Raw genomic sequence first — 11,841 nt, 5'->3', positions numbered from 1 at the left:
AAAATTGTCTTTTTAGTTTTAATATAGTGTTAAGGTTAGGCACAACGTTAGCAGTGTGGTTACATTTGTGGTAAAGGTTAGGGTTAGGTTTAAAATAATATTTTAAGAAGAGTAATTGTAGAAATAGGCGGCGTTTCTGACTTCGTGGTTGTGGTAACTAGTGACGAGGTTCTCGTGGTTGTCGGTAGCATTACATTAGCTGCAATGCAATCGTGGTAAGTATGTGTCACTGCATCTTGTATTGACTCTGCCAACAGAAGCTTTAACCCATTTTCACTAGGCGCTTGTGGCTGTGCTATTCACTGCGAACGACATGGAACCAGATGGGCTTGCAAACGAACTCGTCTGAATTGCTTGTGAAGGAAATACAATGTCCAATTTTAAGGACACAAACTCTACCCCAGACGGGTATAGGGCTCTAAACATGAGTGAATTGCAGGAGCTTTTACAAGATAAAGAAAAAATGGACCAGATCGTCCGACTCAATGAGAAGGTATTTGGTTCAACAATGTGGCAACTATCGAATACAGCCACACAGTTTTGCTAAATATATCTGTGTGTTACATGTAGTTGATATTTCCTCTTCCAGATATTGTATTCAAACTTAAATAGGTATACATTATGTTCTCTTCAAATTTCTATGATTTCTTTCATGCCTCATCTTATGGCACATGATATAGGATATGGCCAAAGCATGAGCCGCTTTAGTAGCCTCCCATGACTCTCTGCATTATTGTCTGCGTGGCTTCCAATGGCTTTCGAAAGCCTTTCATTTCCCCCCACGTTCTCCTTCGATCCTATGAATTTCATGTGAATGTAAACTAAACGTAGGATAGTTATTTACAATTGGCTTTGTTCACATTCCATTCGTTTTTTACAGGATGTTTTTCCATACCACTGAACCTGAACAGGGAATTCCTGCTTGCCATACAGGACATGTTCAGTGAGCAGCAGGATCAACCTATTCGAAATACTATAAAGGCACTCAAATTTTAATTTGAAAACAAATCTTGGTCTCTCTGTTGCACACACACACACACACACACACACACACACACACACACACACACACACACATATATTTCTGTCTTACTCCTCACTAGAACAAATATTCCTGAATGTAATGTTAAATTACTAGGGCAGTTTTTTATTTTCCTATTTGAACCCGCAGTCTTGCACAGTTCCAAAACATTGTCATTCATGGTACATAGCCCTCTGTCTGAAATCATCAGGTGTGGCATTCATTCTTGGACAGAGATAAAATCGTTACTCATTTGGGAATAGACGTGGGTGTGTCCAATTCAGAGCAAGACATGACATTTGAAACCTTCCTCGTTGCTGCAGCAAATGAATTAGAGCGATGTTTCCAAAGTGGTCGCATCTCACCGAGAGAGGCCATGGAATTCTCCCAAGGGACTGGATCAGAATTTCTTAGCTAGAGCCATGGTCGGGATTTCAGTAATGGTTGTAGTTGCAGTTATATTCGACTTGACCAAGACGTTTAATCGAAAATAAATGTACAAAGTGTTACATGCCAGTAGTTAGTTGAGACATTCACACACACATTCTCATTTACACTGTGTGTAACTAAACATCACTAGGGTGTCTGGGTGTGCTCCCCTCCCATTGCCCTTCCTGCAGATGCCATTACAGTTTAATAAAGCACACATATGCGTAGTTGGCTAACATGTGATGGTAGTTGAGCTCATTGTAGTGGATGGCTCCACAGCCCCTATGATCCACTGGTGAGCAGCGCTCCAATTCAGTAACGGGTTGGGGTCTCCGGCGGCAATCACCCAGTCTGTGGTGGTATGTAGCTGTCTACATACCACCACAGACTGATGATGGCACTAAGACCGCACTGAAGGAGCTGTATTCTGCCATAAGCAAACAGGAAAACGCTCACCCAGAGGCAGTGCTCCTAGTAGCCCGGGGACTTTCATGCAGAGAAACTTAAATCTATCTTACCAAATTTCTATCAGCATGTAAAATGTGCAACCAGAGGGGAAAAAACTCTGGAACAGCTTTACTCTACACACAGAGACGCATACAAAGCTCTTCATCGCCCCCCATTTGGCAAATCTGACTATAATTCTATCCTCCTGATTCCTGCTTAAAGCAGGAAGCATCAGTGACTCGATCAATAAAAAAGTAGTCAGATGAAGCAGATGCTAAGCTACAGGACTGTTTTGCTAGCACAGACTGGAATATGGTCCGGCATTTCTCCGATGGCATTATTAAGGAGTACACCACATCAGTCATTAGCTTCATCAATAAGAGCATTGATGACGTCGTCCCCACAGTGACCGTACGTACATACCCCAACCAAAAGCCATAGATTACAGGCAACATCTGCACTGAGCTAAAGGCTAGAGCTGCCGCTTTTAAGCAGCAGGGACTCTAACCCGAAGCTTAAAAGAAATCCCGCTATGCCCTCCGACGAACCATCAAACAGGCAAAGTGTCAATACAGGACTAAGATCGAATCGTACTACAACGGCTCTGACCTTCGTCGGATGTAGCAGGGCTTGTAAACCATTACAGACTACAAAGGGAAGCACAGCCAAGAGCTGCCCAGTGACACGAGCCTACCAGATGAGCTAAAGTACTTCTATGTTTGCTTCGAGGCAAATAACACTGAAACAACAAGACTGTGATCACGCTCTCCGCAGCTGATGTGAGTAGGACCTTTAAACAGGTCAACGGCCGCAGGCCGCAGACAGATTAACAGGACGTGTACTGTGAGCATGCGCTGACCAACTGGCAAGTGTCTTTACTGACATTTTCAACCTCTCCCTGTCCAAGTCTGTAATACTAACATGTTTTAAGCAGACCACCATAGTCCTTGTGCCCAAGAACACTAAGGTAACCTGCCTAAAGAACTACCGACCGTAGCACTCACGTCTGTAGCCATGAAGTGCTTTGAAAGGCTGGTCATGGCTCACATCAACACCCTTATTCCAGAAACCCTAGACCCACTCCAATTTGCATACCGGCCTAACAGATCCTCAGAAGATGCAATCTCTATTGCACTTCACACTACCCTTTCCCACCTGGACAAAAGGAACACCTTTGTGAGAATGCTATTCATTGTTTACCGCTCAGCGTTCAACACCATACTGCCCTCAAAGCTCATCAATAAGCTAAGGACCCTGGGACTAAACACCTCCCTCAGCAACTGGATCCTGGACTTCCTGACGGGCTGCCCCCAGGTGGTAAGGGTAGGTAGCAACACATCCACCACTCTGATCCTCAACACAAGGGCCCCTCAGGGGTGCGTGCTCAGTTCCCTGCTGTACTCCCTGTTCACTCATGACTGCACGGCCAGGCACAACTCCAACCAACACCATCATCAAGTTTGCCGGTGACATGAAAGTGGTAGGCCTGATCACAGACAACAACAAGACAGCCTATAGGGAGGAGGTCAGAGACCTGGCTGTGTGGTGCCAGGACAACAACCTCTCCCTCAACGTGATCAAGACAATGGAGATGATTGTGAACTACAGGAAAAAGAGGACCAAGCACAACTCCATTCTCATCGACGGGGCTGTAGTGGAGCAGGTTGAAAGATTCAAGTTCCTTGGTGTCCACATCACCAACAAACTAACATGGCCCAAGCACGCCAAGACAGTCGGGAAGAGGGCACGACAAAGCCTATTCCCTCTCAGGAGACTGAAAAGATTTGGCATGGGTCCTCAGATCCTCAAAAGGTTCTACAGCTGCACCATCGAGAGCATCCTGACTGGTTGCATCACTGCCTGGTATGGCAACTGCTCGGTCTCCGACTGCAAAGCACTACAGAAGGTAGTGCGTACGGCCCAGTACATCACTGGGTCCAAGCTTCCTGCCATCCAAGACCTCTACAACAGACGGTGTCAGAGGAAGGCCCTAAAAATGGTCAAAAACTCCAGCCACACTCGTCATAGACTGTTCTCTCTGCTACCGCACGACAAGCGGTACCGGAGCGCAAAGTCTAGGTCCAAAAGGCTTCTGAACAACTTCTACCTCCAAGCCATAAGACTCCTGAACATCTAATCAAATGGCTACCGAGACTATTTGCATCCCTCCCCGTCCATCTCTTTTACACCGCTGCTACTCTCTGTTGTTATCATTTATGTATAGTCACTTTGATAACTCTACCTACATGTACGTATTACCTCAAGTAATCGATGCCCCTGCACATTGACTCTGTACTGGTACCCCCCTGTAAATAGTCTCGCTATTGTTATTTTACTGCTGCTCTTTAATTACTTGTTACATTTTTTTTACTCATATTTTTAAAAAACTGCAATGTTGGTTAGGGGCTCGTAAGTAAGCATTTCACTGTAAGGTTGTACCTGTTGTATTCGGCGCATGTGACTAATACAATTTGATTTGATTTAATGACATAATAAGATGGATGCTTGTGTAAATAGCCCACATATCACTAGCTAGCTCCTTGTGGAGAAATGTTCTAAGCCTTCTGACTGGCGGAATTGCTATCCTCTAGTGGCTCCATAGGATTTGACATGGGGTATTAGCCGAACTGTGAAAATTCAATTACAGAAATCTGGACACTGTCACTGCTACATTTTAAAACACTCAGTGACTCCTTGAGCACCTCGTCTTACCATAAATGGCAGTGAAGGAGAAGAGTAACACTCAAGCCCTTTCCCCCCCAAAACAAATCTGATCGATTCTAGCAGGTTGACTTGATGGAAAATGAGCCAGTATTCTTAAGCTGGCATAATAAATTACATTTTTCACATTTGTATAATATTCAGTGCATTCGGAAAGTATTCCGACCACTTTACTTTTTCCAAATTTTGCTATGTTACAGCCTTATTTGAAAAGTAATTAAATCAATATTTTTCCTCATCAACCTACACACATTGCCCCCGTTATAAGAAAGTGAAAACAGTTTTTTTTTTAAATGTTTGCAAATTTATAAAATAGAAAAACTGAAAATACTTTATTTACATAAGTATTCAGACCCTTTGCTTTGAGACTCAAAATTGAGCTCAGGTGCATCTTGTTTCCATTGATCATCCCTTGAGAAGTTTCTACAACTTGATTGGTGTCCACCTGTGGTAAACTCAATTGATTTGAAAAGGAACACACCTGTCTACATAAGGTCCCACAGTTGACAGTGTATGTCAGAACAAAAACCAAGCCAATAAGTCAAATGAATTGTCCGTAGAGATCCAAGACAGGATTGTGTCGAGGCACAGATCTGGGGAAGGGTACCAAAATATTTCTGCAGCATTGAAGGCCTCCATCATTCTTAAATGGAAGAAGTTTGCAACCACCAAGACTCTTCCTAGATCTGGCAGCAAGGCCAAACTGAGCAATCGGGGGAGAAGGGCCTTGGTCAGGGAGGTGACCAAGAACCCAATGGTCACCCTGACAGAGCTCCAGAGTTCCTCTGTGGAGATGGGAGAACCTTCCAGAAGGACAACCATCTCTGCAGTACTCCACTAATCAGGCCTTGATGGTAGAGTGGTCAGACGGAAGCTACTCCTCAGTAAAATGCACATGACAGCCCGATCAGTAAAGGGCACCTAAAGGACTCTCAGACTATGAGAAACAAGATTCTCTGATCTGATGAAACCAAGATTGAACTCTTTGGCCTCAATGCCAAGCGTCACGTCTGGAGGAAACCTGGCACCATCCCTACGGTGAAGCATGTTGGTGGCAGCATCATGCTGTGGGGATGTTTTTCAGCGGCAGAGACTGGGAGACTAGTCAGGATCGAGGGAAAGATGAACAGAGCAAAGTATAGAGAGATCCTCCATGAAAACCTGCTCCAGAGGGCTCAGGACCTCAGACTGGGGTGAAGGTTCACCTTCTAACAGGACAATGACCCTAAGCACACAGCCAAGACAACGCAGGAGTGGCTTCGGGACAAGTCTCTGAATGTCCTTGAGTGGTCCAGCCAGAGCCCGGACTTGAAATCTATCAAACATTTCTGGAGAGACCTGAAAATAGCTGTGTAGCGACGCTCCCCATGCAACCTGACAGACCTTGAGAGGATCTGCAGAGAAGAATGGTAGAACTCCCCAAATACAGGTGTGCCAATCTTAAAGCGTCGTACCCAAGAAGACTCGAGGCTGTAATCACTGCAAAAGGTGCTTCAACAAAGGACTTATTAATGGGTCTGAATACTTATGTAAATGTGATATTTCAGTTTTCTAAAAAACGGATTTTGCTTTCTCAATATGGGGTATTGTGTGTTGATTGATGAGGGAAAAAACATTGGAATCAATTTTAGCATAAGGTTGTAACTTAACGAAATGTGGAAAAAGTCAAGGGGTCTGAACACCTTCCGAATGCACTGTATATATCCCAATATCAAATGTCGAACAATTATATTTTGTACTAGGTTCACATCCATTTGTATTGTATTTCCAGTTTTTGTGTCTTCACACATTGACCCACAAAAACTAAACAGTACATTTTCAACTCGAGAAGTGCAAACAACATCTTTCCATATCCAAAGTGCTCTTCAAGTGTTGTTTGTCAGTGACGGTAAACACTGTCAGGTTTGCTTTACAACCAGTGCATCATACCAAGCACACTGTCCCGGGGGCTCCTGGAACTCTCTCTTCAATGGTAAACAGGGGTATGAGCAGCCACAGCAGGAAATGGAAGGTCTGTTGCGATTCCTGTTTAGGGGAAAACTTCTGGTGAATATGAATAGCCACGGATGACACGGATTTGGAGTGAAATGAGCTGTACAGTGTACTTGTAGTCACAGGAAATTCAAGGGAAAACAGTGGATTTGCAGTGGATTTGTGTACAAAGTGCTTCTTTTGAATGGGCCAAATGCTCTGGATTCCACAGAACCTGGGGCTCTGATTGCCTTGCAAATGTTCATTATACAAACCACAAGTGTGAGAGAAATGCACAGTGCGACACTTGTGGATGGACTGAAGTAGCCCAGTTTTGAGGGAGACATTTGAAAAACATTTGGAGCTGAATCACACATCTTTAGAGCACTTTCAGATTGGCTGCTAAGATTTGTGGTCTCTCTAAATTGCGTGCGGGCCACACAGTGTGGTGTCATGGTATTATAATACTCTACAGACTTTGCCATCTTGCAAGCTGTGATGTGACAAAGCAGATATTTCAAGCTTCATCCATGACAAGACTTAAGTATGCACAAAGAGGTGTGACAAGCCTAAAAGCTCAGCCACACCGGTAGGATTGTCAAACATTTGCCTGCCAACAGTACTTAGCACCTCTGACCAGAGTGTCGGCAGTCAATCTCTTTTGTGTTTACACAGCAAACACCTTTGAAGTCATCAGCCTCTCAGCGTTGTTAAAAGAGTGTCCCCTCTGCTGTCTCTTGAAGTCCACGATCAGCTCCTTCATTTTGTTGATGTTGAGGGAGAGATTATTTTCCTATCAACACTCCACCAGGGCCCTCACCTCCTCCCTGTAGGTGGTCTCGTTGTTGTTGGTAATCAGGCCTACCAGTGTTGTGTCATCCATATACTTGATGATTGAGTTGGAGATGTGCGTGGCCACGCAGTCATGGGGGAACAGGGAGTACAGGAGAGGACTGCGCACGCACCCTTGTGGGGCCCACGTTTTGAGGATCAGTGTAGCGGAGGTGTTGTTGCCCATCTTCACCACCTGGGATTGGCCCGTCGGGGAGTCCAGGTCCCAGTTGCACATGACAGGGTTCAGACCCAGGGCCCCGAGCTTAGTGATGAAGTTGGAGGGCACTATGGTGTTGAAGGCTAAGCAGTAGTCGATGAACAGCATTCTTACATGGCCAAGTCTCTTGATGATGCTGAGGGAGAGGGCTGGGTCTTAAGCAGTTCTGAGAACGCCCCTTTATTCATTTGAGGATGGGGGCCCTTGTTATAAAGTCCCTATTTCTAAGACTTCTTATTTTCCTCCATTTGATTAATAATGAAAGAACACAGCTTAAAGACTGGTGCCAAGGTTCGCCTTCCAACAGGACAACGACCCTAAGCACACAGCCAAGACAATGCAGGAGTGTTTTTGGGACAAGTCTCTGAATGTCCTTGAGTGGCCCAGCCAGAGCCCGGACTTGAACCCGATCAACCATCTCTGGAGGGACCTGAAAATAGCTGTGCAGCAGCGCTCCCCATGCAACCTGACAGAGCTTGAGAGGATCTGCAGAGAAGAATGGGAGAAACTCCACAAATACAGTTGTGCCAAGCTTGTAGCGTCATACCCAAGAAGACTCGATGCTGTAATCGCTGCCAAAGGTGGTTCAACAAAGTACTGAGTAAAGGATCTGAACACTTATGTAAATGTGATATTTACATTTTTTTAAAATTTGTAATACATTTGCAAAAATGTCAAAAAAATAATTTTTGCTTTGTCATTATGGGGTATTGTGTGTAGAAAAAAACTATTTAATCATTTTTAGAATACGGCTGTAACGTAACAAAATGTGGAAAAAGTCAAGGGGTCTTAATACTTCCGAAGACACTGTGTATGACATGTACTGTCCATAATGTCTATACATCCCATCATATACATACAGTGCCTTGCGAAAGTATTCGGCCGCCTTGAACTTTGCGACCTTTTGCCACATTTCAGGCTTCAAACATAAAGATATAAAACTGTATTTTTTTGTGAAGAATCAACAACAAGTGGGACACAATCATGAAGTGGAACGACATTTATTGGATATTTCAAACTTTTTTAACAAATCAAAAACTGAAATATTGGGTGTGCAAAATTATTCAGCCCCTTTACTTTCAGTGCAGCAAACTCTCTCCAGAAGTTCAGTGAGGATCTCTGAATGATCCAATGTTGACCTAAATGACTAATGATGATAAATACAATCCACCTGTGTGTAATCAAGTCTCCGTATAAATGCACCTGCACTGTGATAGTCTCAGAGGTCCGTTAAAAGCGCAGAGAGCACCATGAAGAACAAGGAACACACCAGGCAGGTCCGAGATACTGTTGTGAAGAAGTTTAAAGCCGGATTTGGATACAAAAAGTTTTCCCAAGCTTTAAACATCCCAAGGAGCACTGTGCAAGCGATAATATTGAAATGGAAGGAGTATCAGACCACTGAAAATCTACCAAGACCTGGCCGTCCCTCTAAACTTTCAGCTCATACAAGGAGAAGACTGATCAGAGATGCAGCCAAGAAGCCCATGATCACTCTGGATGAACTGCAGAGATCTACAGCTGAGGTGGGAGACTCTGTCCATAGGACAACAATCAGTCGTATATTGCACAAATCTGGCCTTTATGGAAGAGTGGCAAGAAGAAAGCCATTTCTTAAAGATATCCATAAAAAGTGTTGTTTAAAGTTTGCCACAAGACACACCAAACATGTGGAAGAAGGTGCTTTGGTCAGATGAAACCAAAATTGAACTTTTTGGCAACAATGCAAAACGTTATGTTTGGCGTAAAAGCAACACAGCCCATCACCCTGAACACACCATCCCCACTGTCAAACATGGTGGTGGCAGCATCATGGTTTGGGCCTGCTTTTCTTCAGCAGGGACAGGGAAGATGGTTCAAATTGATGGGAAGATGGATGGAGCCAAATACAGGAACATTCTGGAAGAAAACCTGATGGAGTCTGCAAAAGACCTGAGACTGGGACGGAGATTTGTCTTCCAACAAGACAATTATCCAAAACATAAAGCAAAATCTACAATGGAATGGTTAAAAAATAAACATATCCAGGTGTTAGAATGTCAAAGTCAAAGTCCAGACCTGAATCCAAACGAGAATCTGTGGAAAGAACTGAAAACTGCTGTTCACAAATGCTCTCCATCCAACCTCACTGAGCTCGAGCTGTTTTGCAAGGAGGAATGGGAAAACATTTCAGTCTCTCGATGTGCAAAACTGATAGAGACATACCCCAAGCGACTTACAGCTGTAATCGCAGCAAAAGATGGCGCTACAAAGTATTAACTTAAGGGGGCTGAATAATTTTGCACGCCCAATTTTTCAGTTTTTGATTTGTTAAAAAAGTTTGAAATATCCAATAAATGTCGTTCCACTTCATGATTGTGTCCCACTTGTTGTTGATTCTTCACAAAAAAATACAGTTTTATATCTTTATGTTTGAAGCCTGAAATGTGGCAAAAGGTCGCAAAGTTCAAGGGGGCCGAATACTTTCGCAAGGCACTGTATATATTTATATTCTGGATTCTGATATTGCTCATCCTAATATTTGTATATTTCTTAATTCCATTATTGTACTTTAGATTTGCGTGTTTTGTATTGTTAGATGTAACTGCACTGTTGGAGCTAGGAAAGTAAGCATTTCGCTGCACCCGGAAGAACACCTGCTAAATATGTGTATGCGACCAATAACATTTGATCTGATTTGACTGAGCATTTCAAATCCATAATTCAATCTGCAAGAAAACTCAATGCACCCTCACTGCATCATTGACAAAGATCACTATTAGTGACTGTGACTCAGTAACATAGCCCACTTTCTGATGTCACTGAGAAGCTTTTCCTCCTTGGCTATTTCTCAGTCTCAATCACTTTCAACAGACTAATTTTGTTGCATGTTTGATTGTAGAAATTACGCAATGAACATAAATTCTCACATCCCTGTAAGCAAATAATTTCAAGTGGAGGCTTTCCACATGAATACAGCTAAACTGTGTTTTGGTCTTAAAGCAGAATATCATGAGGCAAAAATCTCATATTCATTGAAGTAATACATCATTAATCCTTTATGCTTTGGTGAGCTCAGCCAGAGTTAACAATATCCTGAGTTTTAAACAGTGAAATTGGCAGCTAAAAAAACTAATAATTTCACTTCAGGCAGATGGAAAATAGTGAATCTTTATAAAACCTCCATGCTCTTTTGGCCTCAAACAATTGGAGTTAACAGTGGGGTTTGTGGTTTGCTGTCCTGTCTGTGCTATGCAAATGTCTTCCATGACGACATTCTTGAATTCCTCCTGAGCTCCATAGCTAAAGGTTGCCTGTGGCTGTTGGATTCATCTCGAAGGAGCCTTTTGTGTCGTTTTGGGAACAAAATGGAGGGAGCCCCCAATGACAGGCCACAGAATCTCTTCATCATTTTTTCTCATTTGGTCCAGAGCGATGCATAGTAAAAAAAGCCACTGGAAACGCCATTAGTTCCTGACCATTGGGGCTGGCTCTTTAAATGGAATACTTCTCAATGCATCATTTCTAATTGTCCTTCAGTTTGGGGGTTATTGCCATATATGGATGCTTACTTAAATGCTAAATTGATTTTTGCTTAATTGAAGCCTTAGTCTGCGGAACTGTCACTATTAATTACTGCACATATATGAATGTTCTGGCTTGTGGTATGAGGATTGATGAAAGTGTAAGCAATAGCCTGAGTTTAGTCCTGAGTTTGGTTTTTAAACAACTTTAAAGGGCTGATATGTGAAGTAAGCAAAATTGGACTTCACTCATGCCAAGTCATCAACTGAATGCTCCCAGTGTGTATGACAAAGCCACAAGCGTAGCCATGCTTTCCATGTGTAACACGAGCAAGGCTCTTGACCAGGAATTCAGTCCTCTGTTTGACAGATGTGGAAAGTCACATTGGTTTTGGAAATGTGGCCTATAAGTATTTTTTTTAACACCAACTTTTATTTATCTTGTTTAACACATCTTTACTTAACCATCACATGAAAGTAGATTTGAGACGGGCTGAGTTGCTCTTAGTATTATGTGCCCTCAGCTTTCTTTAGCCTGGCTGAGAACCACTTTTCATACATTCAATATGTAGCATAGACTTACTGGCTGAAGTTCACACCACGGAACAAGTTTAGTTCTTAAGTAACTGGCCGTCAAACATGTATGTACTGTATAGACACCCTTGTTCCTTCCTGTGTTTCTAACCCCCAATAACTCT

The 11,841-nt window shown here is 43.0% G+C and overlaps 1 protein-coding gene across 1 annotated transcript in view; it reads left to right on the top strand.

Annotated features, from left to right (window-relative positions):
- The first annotated feature begins 220 nt into the window (after nt 1–220).
- LOC115105466 (vacuolar protein sorting-associated protein 37D-like) overlaps nt 221–11,841 on the top strand; it is a 46,291-nt gene continuing 34,670 nt past the window's right edge. Inside the window, exon 1 of the mRNA XM_029627556.2 lies at nt 221–493. Coding sequence (XP_029483416.1) covers nt 371–493 — 123 coding nt within the window. The 5' untranslated portion in view covers nt 221–370. The remainder of the gene's footprint in view (nt 494–11,841) is intronic.

Source organism: Oncorhynchus nerka, linkage group LG22 (genome assembly GCF_034236695.1).
Source record: "Oncorhynchus nerka isolate Pitt River linkage group LG22, Oner_Uvic_2.0, whole genome shotgun sequence".
Classification (NCBI taxonomy): domain Eukaryota; kingdom Metazoa; phylum Chordata; class Actinopteri; order Salmoniformes; family Salmonidae; genus Oncorhynchus; species Oncorhynchus nerka.
Note: the sequence above shows the minus strand (reverse complement) of the source record. Positions and strands in the feature narration are given on the sequence as shown.